We start from the raw sequence: 20,783 nt of genomic DNA, 5'->3' as shown, positions 1-20,783 counted from the left end.
CAGGGAGGAGATTTTGCTGGACACATTGATCCCGGCGGTCCAACCTCAGTGCCCAGCACAGAGGTGAATAGGAGCCAACAGGAGAGATATGGACACACAGTGCAGGGGTCTGCAAACAGCATCACAGGTGGGGCAGTGAGATTTCTAGGGAGCAGATAGGCATTACTTTGTTATTTTGGTGTCATGGAAACCAAGAGGCTCTATGGGACACAGAAAAAAGTGAAGCAGTTTGAAAATACCTCAGGACAAACCTTACCCTACTGAGCTGGAGGGATGAACTCAGATGATGCGAAGTTAGATAAAATAGTCACTGAAAAGAAAAGTGAAGGTGGGCCTTGTTTTCCCAGGTGTCAAAAACAGGGAGCTGGAACGTGAGGAAATCTGCATGAATGGGCACTTGGCAATTTTAACTGCAGTGCTACCTAGGGTTTGGTTTTTTTCATTAAGTGAGAAATTGAATAGTTAACCAAGTAAGCAGTTTTATTCTTATCACCATTATAACATTCAAATCAGATTACATAATAAAACAATTCTATAAAATAATGTATTTTATTGCAACTTCCTATTGAAGGAATATCCCTTCCTGACCTTTCCCCACAAACGTTCAGCGCCCAAAACAGGTTTCTTGTCAAAAGGCAGCAACTGTTTCACCCTGCCCTGTAGGAAGGAGAAACTCATCAGGAAGAAGTTTCAATCACCGCACTGTTATTTTCTGAAATTTTCCGTCTCTTACAGCCGATAATCTTCAGGTCTGAAAGACAAAAATCAACATTTATTCTTTCACAAATCAATTTCATTTTCTCCCGCATGATGAAAGAAGATTATTTCCCAATTTAAAATGAAAGTAACTGTTCATCAAGAAATATCTACAAATATGATATCTAAATTTTTGGTGAAAAACATTAAGGCCAAATTATCACAAAGTGTAACAGTTAAGTGACAATTCCCAAGTTCTTTGCAGAGTATAAATATAGGCCCCCGTGTGCCTATGCATGAATGTATGTAGTGACTTAAAAGCTTGAATTCAATTTCCCAAAAGCCCTTTTAATAGAAAGGATTATATATAAAGATATGGATTTGCCTAATAATGGCAAATTCTGAATGAGCAGTTTCCCTATTTGTATTATTTTATCATATGCTAAATTTAATTTTCATTACAGTAGCATACAAAATACATGTATAAACACCAGCCCTTTGATATTTTAATTACACACACATTTATTATATACATATATGGTCTTTTAATTTACTATATACATATAAAGTCTTTTCTTTGTTTATATATTTATAGGATTAATCACACCTGAAAGTTCCTTCCAGTAGTAAATTAAAACAAAGAACATTTTCAGAGAAATGTTAAATTTTAACAACGGAGAAAATGAGGAATAGGAAATTATGAAATGCGAAAACTGTTAGTGTCCTGTTATCTTTTACAGAGTAGTGTAATTGTAGGTATTGAGCTCCTACAGAATTTTCAGAAGGAATTTAGTGATTAGTAAACTAAATAGATATTTTTGAAACAGCTGTAAAAATATTCAACAGTTTGAATTCCTTTAAAAAAAGGAAACAGGTGAACTCTGTTTGCCCTGAAACAACTTATCTCATCCCTTTCTACATTTAAATCATGTTTTTCTAAAAAAAAAAAAAAAAAAAAAAAGAAAGAAAAAAGAAGACAAAGAGACCAGATAGCCCAGATAGGAAGACCAACAGTCTGGTAACTAAGTAAATGAACTATATTACAATTTAAAATTATTATTTAACTATGAGGAACACAGGCACTGATCTGGGAAACTAACCAAATATGCTTCACCATATCGTCATTCTGTAACAACAAGAAGAGAAACTGCAGCATTTTGTCACTGTTTCTGAAATCTCTTTTCAAATGTAAAAACTGAATCCAAAGTCTGGGAAATGACAGTTTGATACAATAGCTGGAAGGGGCTCCAAAGTGCACCCTTTGAATCTTGGGTATGTGACTCAAAACAATCAAAATTCCTAGTCAAAAGACACCAGTGCATTTTAAGAAACAATTTATTCTTCCATCCAGCTGGTTCATATAATTACAAAAGGGTGGCGGTGATGCCACTGGAAAGAAATCTTCTAAGATTTCTAACAAGTAGCCCTAACAAGAAGTCTCTGCAATTCCACTCAATGAAATTAAATGTGCTTAGTCACAGTCTGGTTGTTTCCACACCAAAAGTTAATTTATTAACAATGAGATGAGGAAAGTACCCTTTAGTGGAATTTACAAGTAAAATAGGAAACATGTACGAAGGGTGTAATCTGTCACGTAAAAAATGTTGACAGTGACCTGAAGGCGATCGGGGGCTAATGAAGCCCAATTTTGTTTCAAGACATTTTGGAGGAAGTGAGGAGGGTTAAGATGATGGCTCTGTTAGGGCTGGGGCAGTGATGAGTAAGAAGAAAGGATGGGTTCAGGATTCAAGAAGCAGAAAATTAACTTGTCCAGGGCAGGGAGGGGAAGAGGGAAGAGACCAGGCGCATGACGGAGGAAGGAGCTACTGGAAAATGACAATTCAAGGATGACTGTTAATTTTCAGCTTGAAGAACTCAGGAAATGGCAATGCTATCTATTTGTTCAGGAGAGGGTATACAGGCAGGAGAACAGATTCTGAAGGGAAGGATTTTGTTTTGAATATGATGAAATCTGGCCATGGCAGGCAGCTAGTAAGTAGGATTTGGGGTTTAGGAGAAATGGGGCAAAGGGAAAGACATCTGAGAGTCTCTAACATAGATTCTTTCTTATCCCACTTCCATATAGTGGAAGAACTTTCACTAGCTCTCCACTGCTTTGTCAAATTCAAACACAGAATTCAACACATAGCCCTCCAGGACATGGTCCCAGTTAACCTTTCTGAGTCATTCTTTCCACAACCTGTCCGTTCTGGTCCCATTATACTACTTGCTATTGCCCAGATAGAAACTTTCAGACCTCTGGACTTGGGTACTTGATATTTTCTGCACTTGGAGTATCTCCTATCTCTTCTCTGCCTGGTGGACTTGACTAATCCTTCAAAATCCACCCCCCAAATCACATGTTCTGGGAAACCCTACACAACTCTTCCTTTCCTAACTTAGGCATGGCTCTTTTCCCTGAGATTGCCAGAGAACTTCATGCATACTTCTATTATGGTGTTTCTCAAATTACACTTGCCCTAAGTAAGTGAATAAGTGTTGTTATGTATGTAAATAACAGTGCTGTGTGCTTATTAGATGCCATGAAATATACTAACTACCTCACATGCACAATCTCATTTTACCCTCCTGACTATATAGTGAGAAAGACACTGTTATCAACCCCATTTTACAGTTGACAAAACTGATGCTCAGAGGGGCTGAGTAACTTGTCTAAGGATACACAGCTAGGAAGTGGATGGTAGTGATCTAGTGCAGACCTTCTGACTCCAGTGTTTGCAAACACCATTTTATTCTACAAAACTCCTATCCTTTGGAGGCACAGTCCCAATATAATTGATCTTATACTACCAGCAATTAGCACAGTATCTTGCACGTAGTGGAGGCTTGTAAGATACTTGTAATTATAGTGACCGCCTTGAAAATGCCACTTTGTTTGCAGACTCATCCTTTCCACTTTTGGAATCTTTTGCAGATGGTTAATTTGCTTCTAACGGGCGGAGGGGGAACAGTATCATAGCCAAGAGACTAGGTACATTGGATGTTCGCAGAGCTAGAAATACCAACTCATGTGCGAGACAATCAAACATATTACATGGCTACAGGAGGTACCCCTGTGGGGAAAAGTGAGGTTTTTACACTAAATACGGTTCTATTTCTCTCTCCACCTACACAAATGAAAGCAGGTACACATACAACACATTTGTATTGCTTACTCCCACTAAAAGAAGGCGATCCAAGATAATATAAGAAAGGGGAGGGGAGGGGAGGGCTATTTAGCTGAGTGGGTCTCAAACTTCAGTGGGCATACAAATTGCTTGGGCTCTTGTAAAAATGCAGATTTTGATTCAGTTAGTCTGTAGAGGGTCTCACGATTCTGCATTTCTAACAAACTCCCATGCGATGCAATGCTGGTCCGTGGACCGCACACTGACAAGCGAGGGTTCACCTCAGACCTCTGACAGAGCTGTTCATAAGACGGAGGGGGCGACTATTTGAAGATGCTGAAGAAGCAAAAGAAACGCTTTCAGTAGGAAGTTTCTAAAGCTGTGCTGTGCCTAACAGAAGGTAACACACTTCCTCATTAGCTAGACATGATTCCAATAGATATATAGTATCCTTCTGGCTCTTGACTCACCAGAGGACTTTATTAACAGGCAGTTTTATGCTTTTCTGATACAACAATAACTAATTGTAAATTATGATAACATCAACAGAGGCTGGGTACTAAAATTCCTTTAGCATCTATCATGAAAGAAAGATAAACTTGGACTTCCCTGGTGGTGCAGTGGATAAGGCTCCGCGCTCCTAATGCAGGAGGCCCAGCTTTGATCCCTGGTCAGAGAACTAGATCCCACATGCGTACCTCAACTAAGAGTTTGCATGCCACAACTAAGGAGCCTGCCTGCCGCAACTAAGACCCGGAGCAACCAAATAAATAAATAAATATTAAAAAAAAAAAAGATTAACTGTATCTTTAGTAACTGAGCAAATGTCATTGTATTTAGGTTCTTAAAAAGTTCCTAGTCTATGTACAGCAACATTACATTAATCAGAATTGAATTCTCAGGGACTTCCCTGGCGGTCCAGTGGTTAAGACTTCGCGCTTCCAAGGCAGGGGGCACGGGTTCAGTCCCTGGTTGGGGAACTAAGATCCCACACGTGGCGTGGCCAAAAAATTTTTAAAAATTAAAAAATAGAAATAAAAAGTCCTGGGGATGTAATGTACAGCATGACGACTATAGTTAACAACACTATATTGTATATCAAAAAAAAAAAGAAAGAAATACAAAAGGTCAGTCTGATTGAGTTTTAAGTCACTTCCACGGTAAGAATGGAACTATTTAGAATAAACCATTCCAGGAAATCTGGTCACATCACATACTCCTTGAACTAAAGATGTTAGCTGTACAGGTAATAGAGCAATGGTGCTGCTACACTCATTTCCCCAGACACTGTACCACTAGCCTGATCAGAAAAAGTTCAACAGTGATTTTTTAAAAACTAAACTCACTTCTAGGTACAATGGAATATTACTCAGCCATAAAAAAGAATGAAATAATGCCATTTGCAGCAACATGGATGGATCTGGAGATTATCATACTAAGTGAAGTAAAGCAGACAGAGAAAGACAAATACCATATGATATCACTTATATGTGGAATCTAAAAAAATGATACAAATGAACTTATTTACAAAACAGAAATAGACTCACAGACATAGAAAACAAACTAATGGTTACCAAGGGTAAAGGTGGCGGGGGGGAGGGATAAATGAGGAGGTCAGGATTAACATATACACATTACTATATATAAAATAGATAATCAACAAGGACCTACTGTATATAGCATAGGGAACTCTATTCGTACTCTGTAATAACCAATATGGGAAAAGAATCTGAAAAAGAATAGATACATGTATAACTGAATCACTTTGCTGTACACCTGAAACTAACACAACATTGTAAATCAACTATACTCCAATATAAAATAAAAATTAAAAAATAAACTCATAAGATTGTTAAAATTTTTTAAAAATCAAAAAATTTTTCCAATTAAAATTAATGGGAATTATTGTTACATTCAATTACCACTTTTAAGTCATAAGCTGTATTGGCTAGGAGATGTAAATGATTTTATTTTGGTTGTATATATAAAGATTGCTTTTTATTTTAACAACCAGTCCTAATGTGTTCATATCCAAAAGAACAGTATAGTTTAGAAGGCTTAATATGAGCAAAATTCAGGACTGGAAATACTGAGGTCTATGGTTTAAGCCAACGCTGTGCTGGTTGAAATGATGGAAAAGCTGGAACGTAAGCTTTCTCCCCAAGTCCAGCTAATAACTTCTGACTGTGAAGAGTAGCAAATTAAGTTAAATCTTGTACGAAAATGCCACATGACTAGACTAGCACACAATTATGGAAAATCTTGAAGATGTCCACGTCCCAGATCTTTATGGGTTTTGAAAAGGTAAAAATCCTTCTCCACCGTCTTTAACTAAGTCTCTGATCTGAAGCACATTTTATAAAGCCATAGGTAAAATTATTTTTCTCTGGGCATTCATTTAACTAAAACCGAAAATCTGTACATTTTGGGGATGAGTAGCTTTTATATCGAAGGGCAAGCTGAAAGCTGAAATCCTTGCTGACTTCCAGAGCTATAGACTGGACAGGATGCTCACCAAGTCCCTTCTGCAGTGCTATCGTTCCTGGCACCCGTTTTCTTTTACAGAGCTGCATGGATTACCTATTAAACTCCCTAAATCTAATTCTACTTTCAGCAAAGACAATTCCAAGGCCAATCACGGTTGTCCTCAAGCCTTCTCACTTTCATCCTCATATTCTCTCTCTTTTGCAGGCACACTTCTAACAGCACACTCTGTAAAGAGAGTTAGACCAGGAACATAGGTTTTCATCATAAACGTCTGTTTTCAAGCGTTTACTGATGCTGAAACTTTCCACACTTAGCTTCTCTACAAAGGTGAGGGTTATGCTTAAAATAAAGCATTACTGATTTAACGAGTGAGGAGTAAAAAACATTTCTTTTTTGATTTTGTTTCATCCATCTGTGGATAACGTGAAGCAATTCTAAGTTGGAATTTTCTACATACCTAGTTTTTCCTAAGGAAAGCTCTCCTACAGAGTTTTGTATAAATGAAAATTAAAAGTTTCAAATGAACTGTTTTATTTTTACCCTACATAATGAAAAATTTCCATTACAGTGACAGCATTATAATTTCCATGATTATTGTGGTTTTGTAATGTGTTGGCAAAACTGCAATGACCATGGAAATAATTATTGACAGAATTAAAATAAGCTGACCATTTGAAAGCTACAATCTCAGGCAACTGAACTGTGAAAAAGAGATAAGTGCTATTGTTTTATCTTTGAGAAACAAATTCTAAGTGTGTACCTTACAATCACCACTTGCCCATGGCAAATGCATATTTACTCTGTACCATCAAGAAACACAAGATAAAACCTTATAACATATTCTGACACAAGTTACATATCCATGAGATGTAAAAACTACTAATACACCAAGTATACACACTAGTTTAAGAAGTGAGGTGTATAGGCAATACTTCTCATATGAGAAAGTGGCTTTTAGTTATAAAACAATATTTATAGTTTCCTCATAAATATTAGTTTCTTTCCTTCTGGTCTACCATTGTTTTAAAAATAAACAACTAGCCTAACAAAATCTAGAGTATGCTGAAGTTAGCCCTGAGGGAATACAACTTTTTAAGTGATTGAAAATAACTTAAATGAAATCCCAACAATGGTAGCTGTTAACTGAGATTAAAATAATTTTGTTAATCAGCTACTGGGTTCAAAGCTTAGTTTGTCAATTGTTACTGTTGCTCAGAAGCTTTTTGTCTCTAACAGAAGTGGTAAAGAACTTACACTGAACCAAAAGCTAGTAACAGTTGCAATTAAAAAACGTACATTTTTATACTATAAACATGTGTTAGGTTTTATTGCTAGGGAAACAAAAACCAAAGCAAGCTATTTTTGTTTGTATTTATTTATGGTGCAATCCAGGTACATCTGTTTCAGTCAAGCCTCTGCAGGTTCACCATCAGATCTATCTTGAATAATTTCCAATTACTACATTCCAAAGGAAGGTTATATTCTTGGCTTAGCTATTTTGAGTGGAACAAAAAGTATATTTTAAGTAGGTTCCTTCTCCAAAAGGAGAAAAAAAATTTTTTTCTCATAAAAGCAAATCTATCAGTAATGAGGAATCTCACTTCCAAGGGATTGCACTGCATGGTGTATCAAATATTTTAATTGTAGTTCTAATGTATATACTATTTTACACTTGAACTTTATTAACACATAATATTAACAGATATAAGTTAACATAAGTTAACAGATATTGTGTGGCCACTAGTGAGGAAGGATCACAACTTTAATAAAGCATAAAGGAAAGCCTGTGTCTAATGTATATTCCTGCCAGAGGGAAATTTGGACTGAAAAGAAGGGGCAGGAAAATCCATTTCAAAACAGTAACTCAATAATGCATCAAGTGGCTCTAACTTTCACTAAAAGTCTCCTTAAAAATAATTATAGAAAAACCCTTTCTAATTCCATTAATATAATGAAGGCATTCAGTCACCTTCTAATTTGTTTTAAATGAACCAGAAATCCCTTAGTAAAATGAACAGTTTGATCAGTACTCTTTGACTATAATAACATTAAATATAATTTGTTGTGAATGGTTATTTCATTATTATACTGCCTGGATTAACTGATTTAGACTACACTTTAGAATATTCATGATATATAACTCCACATGAATAATATGTGTTTGGTCACATAACTAACTAAATAGCACCTTTGGTATTTCCAGTTTAAAAAAAAAAAGTACCATATCCATCTTGGTTACGAATATAAGTTCAATTATGACAGAGTTTCTATAAGAAAATCAGATATGACATACTTGGATTTACAGAATAAAACTGATGTCATATCCTGCAGCCATTGAAGATCATGCTTGTGGGGAAAAAAATCTTGTAAATTGGGAAAATGTGCAGTGAGACCATATTTAGAGAAAAATCATAATTTCCCAAATTTGTGAAACACAAACATACACACAACATAAAAACTAACACAAAGAAACAAAAAAAAAACTAACACAAAGAAACAGGAAGTTAGCACACCAAAATGTTAAGTATGGTGAAATTATTTACTTATGTATATATCTTATTCTTATTTTCTACAATGAACATTTGGTAGTTTTTGTTGTTGTTTTTTGCGGTACGCGGGCCTCTCACTGTTGTGGCCTCTCCCGTTGTGGAGCACAGGCTCCGGACGCGCAGGCTCAGCGGCCATGGCTCACGGGCCTAGCCGCTCCGCGGCATGCGGGATCTTCCCCGACCGGGGCACGAACCCGTGTCCCCTGCATCGGCAGGCGGACTCTCAACCACTGCGCCACGAGGGAAGCCCAAACATTTAGTAGTTTTTAGAAACCCCCAAATTAAAATATTTTTCAACTGAATGCCTGAGTTTACTTTCCAAAGAGTATTATGTTTCAAGTAAATGTTATCTATTTTATGTGCAGTCTATATTATTGTGAATTGTTAGTAAAGAAAAGGTTCCAGGGTGGTAAATTTAAGCTAATAAATGATTTTTATAAGTTAGGGATTAATTTCAATTTGTGGCAAATTCCACGTCTCTTTTAAGGAACTTGTAAAAATGTTAACATCTTCCTAGAAAAATGTTCTATGTTTATATGGACTGAGTTTTAAGGATAAATGTAAGTTCTATGTAGTTTAAGTAGGAAAAGGTACATTGGATATGTCTTGACTAAATGACCATGTAAATCTCTAAGAACAAGTTAAATTAAAATTATTTTTCCTAAAGTTTAAACATCATCAAAGTAGTTCAGAAGCTTCATTTCTCAGGTGCCAAAGGAGGGAATAATTGTAACTATCATAGCATGTGGAACAAACTTTAAAACCTTTTATTTACTGATTTATCTAAATAAACCACTATATGATCTGGAGAAAAAAAATGAATTTAAATAAAAAGAATTAAAAACAGAATCTTAGGTTTTGACATGAAGGCAAACTATTAAACAGGTATCTATAAGTAGCCAAGGAAAAGAGAAAAGCACTCCACACTTAATTCAGTTGTTAGAATCAAATCAGGTCACATAATGTATAGTTTCTCGTCCACAAGTATGTCAATGTCAAGCAATCAAAACCAGAACATAAGGGAATGATAGAAAATGCACTTCCTTATTTTAGAGAGAAATACTTAACATAAGAATGTATCCTAATAACTAGCTGATAAAAATATCAGACATCATAAAGCCAATTTTTTCAATTTTTCACATAGAGTTTGTTAATCACTTGTTTGATATCAACTGAAAAGCAGCAGGATAATTCAGATGATACAGTGAACAGGAACAAAAACAAAGGGTTTTTTAAGTTAGTCAATTTCACTGATTCTGACATGAAGAACTAGTATTAAATTGGAGCATTTTACTACCTTCATATGTTCTAAAAATTATTCCTAACCTCATTTATAAAAGCTGATAAAAGGATAATCTATTTCTTCATTTCTTCATTCAATAAATATTTGCTGAGTGCCCACTTAATGAGCCAGTCACTGTGCTCAGTGCTAAGCAAGACAACATACACGTCCCCCGTGGAGTCTCGTGAGGGAATGACGTTAAACGGGTAATCATGCATATATTTAATTACGTTAGAATAAATACAGTAAAAGAAAAGGAACATGTACAATGAGACCCTATAAAGGGGGCCTAACCCAGCTCAAGGATTGGAGGAAGTTTCATTTAGATGCTTCATCATTGGCATTTCCTTGCATCTGTCAAAAGGTACAGCACGTAGTATAAACTCAGTAAGTTTGTAAAACGGAATTAAATAATTGCTTTACTGGTAATCTTTCAAATGTGTGTCCTAGTGCTTATTATAGTGTCTTGCACATAAGAGTGTCTTGCACATAATACATATTTGTTGAGTAAATAAATAAATTAATGAAGCAGTTTACTTTGGTGGAAAGAACACAGGTTTTGGAATCAGCTACAATTAGTTTCAAATTCAGGCTGTACTACAAACCAGCCAACCTTTGGCTTAGTCTTAAAAACAGGAATAATGTATTTTATCTTATTGGTAAGAGAATTAGGTACAATGTATGCAAACCACCTAGCACAGTGCGGGCCAACTGGAAAGTGTAAATGATCACTAATAATATTATTTTGCTCATTATATGCAGATTTAGTTAAAGGTGAACCTTACACAAGTCAGCAAAGTCAAAAAGATTTAAACAGAATACCCTAAAGACCTCTGTGTGCAAAGAGTGAAGTTATATACACATACAATGAGAGTCAAGGATTAGATTCCTGGACATACTGGTAATCCTGGGAAGACTTAGGTTTTCACAAACCTATCTGGCCAAACAGCCCATCAAGAGATATGGATTTTCAGAGTACAATGGTTAAGTATCCTGTGAGAAGATTAGCTGTCTTTTGTAGATCAAGTAACGAGGATGCGTGGCTCTCTCTAAACCTACTGTGTAAATTCTGTAAACATTTCTGAGGCCCTATCAGGTGAGGTACGGTTCTATGCACTGGTGATGTAACAATGAACAAAATGCAGCCCTTGCTTTTGAGGAGGTAAATGTGGTAAAGACAGAGCTACACGGCAGGTGCTACAGCAGAAGATGGTTGAGCACTTAGTCTGCTCTTGATGTTTAGGTGAGGCTTCTTAAAGGAGACTGACATCTGAACTAAGGCCTAAAGAATGAGTAAGAGTTATTCCAGAGGAGGAGGAGGAGGAGGTGAGGGACGTGTTGTTTTAGGCAGAGGTAACAGCAGAACAAAGTCACGGAAAAGTTAAATTGCATAAAAAGGGTGCCAAGCTTACACGGTCTGCTATGCTAGACCAGCACAGTGGAGTGAGAAGAATTTAAGCTGATGAGGTTACAAAGAGCCTGGTAGGCCAGGCAAAACAGCCTGGAAACAATTAGATAGGACAGTATGTCAAAGCTAAGCAGCTTTCTGGCTCATAGGTAGAGGAAATTGTAATAGAGGAGAGCAAAAGTGTTTTTTTATTTTGTTTTTCTATTTGGATTGACTATAAGTATCCAGAACTAATGACTTTCATTAGATCATATTCTTGGCTTAGTGAAGCAATCTGAAAAAAACAGAGAATCACTTTGTTTTAGGTAAGAACAATTCATTTATTATCCCAAGAGACTACAATCAATCCAAGTTGTGTCATCCCAAACAAAATATCTGATAATTTATAGGCATCTATGAACATCTTCGCACTTACCTAGCAAGGTCTTAAGACCCCGAGACTTTTGGTTCTACCATCTACGTCTAGAGTTTATTTGTAGGTAGAAGCTGCAAAGAGTATCCGAGAGAGTGAAAAGAAGTTCATTCTTCCTACCCTCAAGGATCTTATCATTTGGATATGAAAACAGGAGATACTAAACTCAGGTTAAAAAACAAAAATAGGAAGGAAAAGAAAGACTTACGGAGACCAAACTCTTGGGAAAGCCTCTATTTCTTCTTGTGTGTACTCATCTAGACGTCTGGGCACTTTTCGTGGTTGAGGAAGCTCTTCCACTAAATTCTTAAGAATATCTTCTGGTATATCCTAGAGTAAATAAAAATTTAGGCTTAATTTTCTTAAAATATATTCCCTAGTAATAAATTAGTAATTCTTAGTATTAAAAAATAATAAAAGAGTGTTTATAAGATGAGAACAACACAATCTTCAAATTAAAACTTTGTAAAAATCCCTGAAACATACATTAAATCAGTGACATAAGTAATCTCATTACAGTAATACATTCTATATTTTAATCTTGACAAACCTATTCCTAATGATACGTTAGATGTCTTCAGTTTTGACAAGTATCTGGTCAATAAATTCTACTTTTTCTGAATATTGTTACATTTTCCCCCTCCTTTCAACTGCAAAAGGCACTGCTCTGGCTCATTCTCACAATGTTTCATCTGATGAGTGTGTGCACAAGGTCTGTTGCTTCCAGTGCCACAACCTTTTTCAATTAATGCTCCATGTTGTTGCCAAAAAAAACTTTCGAAAATGAAAATCTGCTGGATCTTTGAGTCATTTAGCCAACAAGCATTTACTGAACTCCTTCTATGAACTAGAAATTGTGCTAGGTGCTGAGTATATAAAGGAAAATAAAAAGATCATGGCTTCTAAAGGCTTGCAGTTTTAAAGAAGTCACCCCTTAGCTAAAAATCTCTCAGGATGAAGTTCTAACTCCTTAGCTAAACCAGGAAGCACACCTCTCCAACTTCACCCCTCCGCAAATGCCCATGGCTTCTGAGTAAACAACCTCCTCACCTTTCAGGCATTGGCCTACACTCAAATCCTGGTGCCTTTATTAATGGCACTTGCCCAGAACTACCTTCCCCTGGAAATATATCCAAATGTTCAGAAAAATAAAAGGAAAGGTAAAATATGAGGAAGTCTGAACTTGGGTAACGAAAAGCAAGCTGAGGAGTAAAGCATACATTTGAGAGGTATCTTAGAAGAACAGGAAGTGGACTAAATAAAGGGAATGATAAGATGAAGAGCGTGAATAACCAAAAGAATTAACATTTATACTGTGCTCATGGAACAAAAATAAGGGAAAGAGAATTATATTGTGGATCTGAATGATCAGTTAATTTTGGAGAGTCTATCAAAAACAATAGTAAGATATCAATATGGAAGTGTCCTATGGGCATTTCCCCAGGGATCGTAGATAGAATTCCCTCTTTTCATTTTAGTGTGTTCCTAAACATTTTCAGAAAAGAAGGATGATTATACAGTAAATTACAGTTGTCTGCAGAGAGCAATAGTATAATTGGGAATCAAATATCTGGGCAAGGTCATGGCATCAAATAAGTTATTCAAGATGTCAAGAATCAAAATACAATTTAAAAATAATTTTAGAGAATCACAGAGCTCTACTGCACTATAAACTCATTCTAAAACCTAATATGGCAAAAATTAAAAAATATTTTTTAAACTTTAAAATGACTTTAAAACTATGGTTTGGATAGGCTGGGTCACTATCAACATATACAAAACACAATAAATACTATTGAGAAGTGTTTCTTCACTGAAAAGTATTTGAAAAATATTTAAATTCCCTTCCCCAGCATATTCAAATATGCAAGTGTAAGCACACAGAATCAGAACAAGCAGAGAAAGTCTGGACACATGAAATACTGTTAAGGGGTCCTTATTTTTTACTTACTAAAGAAGTCTATCTGCCAGTTTGGTATTCACGAAAATTTATGACTATTTCACACTTCTTTGGGAAGCCATTAAAAAAAATCCTTAGCTTGTATTTGCAAAGACAATTTTAAAAGTTGCCAACTGCTCACTCAGCATAGAGAGTTTGGGACATAGTGGGTTCCTGGTAAATGTCTGCTGAATTGAATAGAATTTTGACTGAAATGAGCTTACCAAATTTCACCACTATTAAAGGAATCCCCTGAAAGAATGGACAAAATCAATGCAAAGTTAGGAATTAAAGATGCTGACTAGGCATTACACATGAAACCGGAAAAACTTTCTTTTTATGCGTGTATGTCCTCTGCACAGAGCAGGTGGTGAACCTGAGGGAAATAAGGAAAAGAATAAAAGTAGAAAAAAGAAACACAGGGGCGAGGTGATCATTTACTTTTTTGAAATTTTTCCTCTTTATACTTTTTTTTTTTTTTGACCGTGCCACGCAGCTTGCAGGATCTTAGTTCCCTGACCAGGGATCAAACCCGGGCCCTAGGCAGTGGAAGCGTGGAGGCCTAACCACTGGACCGCCAGGGAACTCCCACTTTTTTGCAAGTTTTAAAGGAATTTCAAATCTACCGAAAAGTTGCCAAAATGAGTGAACACTCATCTAACCTTCACCTAAATTCACTGACTGTTCAAATAGGACATGATTGCTCTCTCTCTTTTTATCTATTCATAAGCACATACACCAAAAACATTCTTTTTGACTGCACCATTTGAGAGTAGTCTGCAAATATTTCATCCCTAAATATTTCAGCATATATATTTCCTAAATATAAGAATTGTCTCCGATGTAACCACATTACAAATTCATGTTCAGGAAAACTAACATTGATGAAACACCTTTTACTCTAATATACAGTGTATATTCAAATTTCCCAAATTGAATTTTTCCAATCCAAGGTCAAGGATCACATGCTACAGCTATTATGTTATTATGTTGGTTAACATACATAATATATTTGGTCTAGTTTCCTTTAATCTGAAGAGTTTCCTTGTTTTATCTCTTTTATGAAATTAACATTTTTGAAGAGGCCAGGCCAATTATGTTGCAGAATGTCCTTTTCTGGGATTTGTAGGACTCTCTCCTCATCGTTAGATTTAGGTTAAACATGTCTGACAGGACACTATATAGTTTATGCTGGGTCTTCAGTGCTTCATTCATAGCAGGAGGCACATGATGTCAGTTTGTCCCATATTGATGATATATTTAATATCTTGGTTATGAGTGGTGGTTCACCGGATGGCTTTAACGTAAAAGTATCTTTTCTCTTTTTAAATAGTAAGTACTCGGTGACATGATGTTTTGAAACTGTGTGAATATCCTGTTCTATAATGCTTTACTCAATAGATCCAGAATATGCTGATAATGGTGGCTTTTCTAATTCAGTATTATTTCTACATTTTTTAGATGACATTCTTCTCTGAAGAAGAGCTTTTCCTTCTCCAGAAAGAAGGGAAATTATAATCAGTTAAAAATAATTTTGGGACTATCATTGTGGGCTCATAGATTTTTGTTTTCTATTCAAGGTAATCCACCATTATGATCATTCAAGGCTCACACAGTCCATATTTGGTCAGTGGGCACCACTTCAAGCTGCCTTCTGTGTCCTCTTGATATTTCTCCATCGGGTTTTGATCACTGTCTTACTTTCTGTTACTTATTATTTTACTATTATAAACAAGGCAGAAATAATAATCTTGTGCATGTGTGCACTCCAAAATAACCTTCTTCTTTGTTCCAGACCTAGAAACAACATTTCTAAGAAGAACCACATTCCTTTTAATAGGGAATAGCACTTAGAAAACACAATCTGCGCACTAGTTCTGCTTACTTCTATTGGTATTGTCCTTTTATTTTTTGAATATATAAAACCTCAACATGATAAAAAAGTTAAAGTAAAAAAAAAAAAATCTAAAAGGTATTCTCCAAAAATCTCGTTCTCTTCCCTACTCCTTTCATCTTTTTGTGCCCATCATCTAGTAAGTAACCAACTTCATTTTCTCATTTATTCTTGTGTTTCTTTACGCAAAAAGAAGAGAGATAAATATATATGTGTGTATGTAAACATACATATGTATAAATGCATATAAAAGGTAGTATGCTATCTATATTCTTTTCCACTTTGCTTTTTTAAACTTAGCAATACATCCTGGAAAGAATTACTTATCATCACAATGATATCTGTCATTCCTTTTTTATAATTGCATAGTACTCAATTGAATAGATATAGCATAATTTAGCCAATTTCCTATGAATAAGCATTTATTTATTTCTATTACTTTACTATTGTAGATAATGTGGAAACAATAATCTTGTATATGTGTATCTTCAGGGTAAATTGCTATAAATAAGATAGCCAGATCAAGCATGAATCTCCTTATGTATGTATTTTTGTTAAATGTTACCTAATTCCCCGATTCCTTGTGGGTTGCACCATTTTGTACTGCTACCAGCAATGTCTGAGTGCCTGTTTCCCCATGGTCATGACAATAAAAAATCTAGCAATCCATTTTTGGAGAAATGGGCTCATTTATTTTATAGCCTGAAATTATTTAAGTAATTTATGCTGAAATGTATCTACCTTATAACTGGTAAAAATAACATTACTATTTTTTTGTTCCTTGTAGAAATTATGGCTCCTAAAAGCATATGAAAGTATAATCAGAAACAGGAGTTTTAAAATTCTTGTGATTTCATGCCCAAGGTCATTTATCCTTATATAATGATACTGCTCCCATACTTGTTACCTCGGAGGTAAAGTGAATAGTGGGAAATTATTCTACTCATTCATGCAAAGTAAAGGTAATAAATTAGCCACTTTGATAAAAGCCTGAATAATTTACTCATGCATTATTTAAACTAACAACAGAACGTACAAGTGTCTTGAACAGTTGTATAACATTATAGTCTGGAATGAATTCTACCTTATTCCTCTAGTAGGAACTATAAAGACAACAATTATAACCCATAATATTGATAGCAACTAGAACTTACTGTTCCAGGGCCTGGTCTAAGTACTCTACAAATGTTATCTCATCTAACCCTTACAGCAATCTTATGAAGTAGGTACTATTATTATGCCCATTTCACAGATGAGAAAACAGAGATAATAATGGCCATGAAGTCAGTAGATGGTGGGGGCATGTATTCAAACTCAGGCAGTCTGATTCCATGACCTGGACTCAACTATTTTATTATAGAACCTCTAGTGTTTCATTATATTATACCAGAGAGAAAAACCAAGTACTTATACCAGTACAATAGTTATGGATAAAAATGTCTATTTTTATTTTCAAGTACTTTTTAGTTGAACAAATTCTGAGCAGGAATAAGTATTCTCAAGTTAAATCACGGGAAATAATTAGCAACCAAAGCCGAGCTATTAATCTATGATTCATAGAAGCTACAGGTCACAAAAAAAGTAAACTGAATTCATACTTTTTTGTAGTTCATGAAATTATCTATGAGTACCCTCAATTTAACAGGGGCTCTAATTATAGTTTCTTATTCCAAACAAAGTAGACTATAGTTCCTTTCTCCAAAGAAAGCAGTTATTAAAATGAAAATATAGAACTTACAGACTTTTGGTTTTTAGTCCAATGATGGCTCACTTTATGATTTAAGATAGAAGCAATTGTTATTATAGTGCATTCACTATAAAATGCAAAAAATATTTCAGAAGTTGACATAAAATTACTGAAAATACAACAATTTTTAAAATGAGAAAACATTTAATTAAAAATTTAAGAAAGCAGCTCAATATCAAAAAAACAAACAACCTAATCCAAAAATGGGCAGAAGATCGAAACAGACATTTCTCCAAAGACATACAGACTGCCAACAAACACATGAAAGAATGCTCAACATCATTAATCATTAGAGAAATGCAAATCAAAACTGCAATGAGATATCATCTCACACCGGTCAGAATGGCCATCATCAAAGAATCTACAAACAATAAATGCTGGAGAGGGTGTGGAGAAAAGGGAACCCTCTTGCACTGTTGGTGGGAATGTAAATTGATACAGCCACTATGGAGAACAGTATGCAGGTTCCTTAGAAAACTAAAAATAGAACTACCACATGACCCAGCAATCCCACTACTGGGCATATACCCTGAGAAAACCATAATTCAAAATGAGTCATGTACCAAAATGTTCATTGCAGCACTATTTACAATAGCCAGGACACGGAAGCAACCTAAGTGTCCGTCGACAGATGAATGGATAAAGAAGATGTGGCACATATATACAATGGAATATTACTCAGCCATAAAGAGAAATGAAATTGAGTTATTTGTAGTGAGGTGGATGGAACTAGAGTCTGTCATACAGAGTGAAGTAAGTCAAAGAGAAAAACAAATGCCATATGCTAACACATATATACAGAATCTAAAAAAAAAAAAAAAATGGTCATGAAGAACCTAGGGGCAAGACGGGAATAAGGACGCAGACCTACTAGAGAATGGAACTGAGGACACAGGGAGGGGGAAGGGTAAGCTGGGACGAAGTGAGAGAGAGGCATGGACATATATACACTACCAAACGTAAGGTAGATAGCTAGTGGGAAGCAGCCGCATAGCACAGGGAGATCAGCTCGGTGACTTGTGACCACCTAGAGGGGTGGGATAGGGAGGGTGGGAGGGAGGGAGACGCAAGAGGGAAGAGATATGGGATATATGTATATGTATAACGGATTCACTTTTTTATAAAGCAGAAACTAACACACTATTGTAAAGGAATTATACTCCAATAAAGATGTTAAAAAAAATTTAAGAAAGTATCATCAGTGACTTACTTCATCTGGGAAAAGATGCAACCTCTGCATCAGAGTTCTTCGGTGAAGGTTTTTTGGCAGCATGCCATAAATAGCTAGTTTAACAATCTGAAAAACAGATACATGGGGGACTCAATAAGAAAAATGTGCTGGAGATATAAACACAATAAGAGATAGTGATGAAAACGAGTGGGCTACGATTCAATATGAATATGAAAGAAATGAAACTGAGACCTAAGCAGATATGTGGCAGTAACAGAAAAGTAACTTTTATTATTTTGTACATTACTATTTTCTTTCGAATCTGTTTATTTTTATTTAGAAAAGGGACAAAAGGAAGAGATAACAGATAACTTGTGTGTCAATTTTAGATAGAATTAGAAAAAATTCTTTAAGCTTATACAAGAACCTGTGGCTCAAATAATCTATTACAGGGCTTCCCTGGTGGTGCAGTGGTTAAGAATCCGCCTGCCAGTGCAGGGGACACCGGTTCCATCCGTGGTCCAGGAAGGTCCCACATGTTGTGGAGCAACTAAGCTCATGTGCCACAACTACCGAGCCTGCTCTCTAGAACCTGCGAGCCACAACTATTGAAGCCCACGTGCTGCAACTACTGAAGCCTGCGTGCCTAGAGCCCGTGCTCCGCAACAAGAGAAGCCACTGCAGTGAGAAGCCTGCGCACCGCAACGAAGCCCCAATGCAGCCAAAAATAAATAATTTAAAAAATTTTATTTAAAAAATAATAACCTATTACATACAGGTTACAGCAGATCCTAGGGAGGCTTAATCTCGTTTCCTCCAGGTGGGAGATCAGGAGGTTTCCAATTCATAAACTGTGCCTGACCATACAGTCATGTGACTGACTCTGTAAGTCACCAGTCTGTAACAATGGTAATGGCTAGCATTCACTGAAAACTTACTGTGTGTACAGCAGTCGCTGCATTACATTTGTTATCTTGCTTACGATACTAAGTCCCACTTCACAGATGAGGAAACAAATTTAGTGAGGTTGCAGAACTGCCCCCCCCCCCCGCTGCCTATTTCATGTACCTATTAAGCGGTGGTGCTGCATTCAATCCAGGTAGGTTTACTCCCAGAACAGACATACAGGACATGCAAACACACCTATAATGTGTTTCTCTCTGTAACTTTTCAAGAAGACAAAGTCCCTTCTCCCTGTCATACCCACTCGCAAGATGGCAAACTAACCTTTTCATGATTTACTTTTCCCCTTGTTAAGGTTATCCTCACTGTTGGTCTGAATGTGATTTTATGTATGTTTTGTCAAGAGAAAGGCACGCAGTGTCACCTTGTGCTCCATAATTTCCTGGGGGCCTCCTGGTATACAGTGTATACAAATATACTGCAAAAGCTTCATAAAACTAAGAGACATTTGGAGAGTCAAACTGATTTTTTCCATCTGTACTCATATTTCAAGGATATCATTTGGCATGTATGAAACTAAACCCATTAAAACAATACACATTGGAATAGGATTGCACTATAAGAGGATTTCCTGATCCTTTTATCTTCTCATCACATCAGACTACCTCACTATGTACTAAAGCTAATGGCATCCCATATATATTTTCCATCTATTTTCTGTGTTAGTGCTGTTGAGACTTTATGTTCTAGAGACTATTTAAATACAGACTTACATTGTTAAAATTAAAAGCAATTAGAAATTCAGTTCCTGAATCACATAAGCCACACTTCAAGTGGTCAGACAAAGAACATTTCCATCAGAGCAGAAATTTCTCTTGGGCAGCACTGATATTAGTCTTTAAAATTTTTAATGTTTTAAAAGTCTTTAGTAGAAAGTGACAATGTTAAGACTACTCAGCATCTTGTCTAGGTAAGCAAGTCATTCTTCTGTCATTATATCATCCTAACAGCACTTTTGTTGCATTAGTAGGGTTACCTGGCATTTGGTTTTCATGTTCTTAAAAACATTTAGTTGTGTTTACTTGAATTAACAAGTTGGTATTTTTAAAATATGCCCTATTAAAAAATGCAAACATAACACTCAAATTAGAGAAAGCTGGAAAGTAT

General features: G+C 35.8%; 1 protein-coding gene across 1 annotated transcript in view; it reads right to left on the bottom strand.

Moving 5' to 3' along the window:
* Positions 1-459: 459 nt before the first annotated feature.
* The window catches only part of MRPL13 (mitochondrial ribosomal protein L13), a 35,675-nt gene continuing 15,351 nt past the window's right edge, over positions 460-20,783 (bottom strand). The window contains exons 5-7 of the mRNA XM_029222882.1: positions 18,753-18,839; positions 12,171-12,292; positions 460-751 (exon numbers count right to left, since the gene is read on the bottom strand). Coding sequence (XP_029078715.1) covers positions 730-751; positions 12,171-12,292; positions 18,753-18,839 — 231 coding nt within the window. The 3' untranslated portion in view covers positions 460-729. The remainder of the gene's footprint in view (positions 752-12,170; positions 12,293-18,752; positions 18,840-20,783) is intronic.

The sequence above is a fragment of the Monodon monoceros genome, unplaced genomic scaffold (genome assembly GCF_005190385.1).
Source record: "Monodon monoceros isolate NGI ecotype Baffin Bay Population unplaced genomic scaffold, NGI_Narwhal_1 Super_Scaffold_14, whole genome shotgun sequence".
Lineage (NCBI taxonomy): Eukaryota > Metazoa > Chordata > Mammalia > Artiodactyla > Monodontidae > Monodon > Monodon monoceros.
This window is presented reverse-complemented; position numbering and strand designations above follow the sequence as displayed.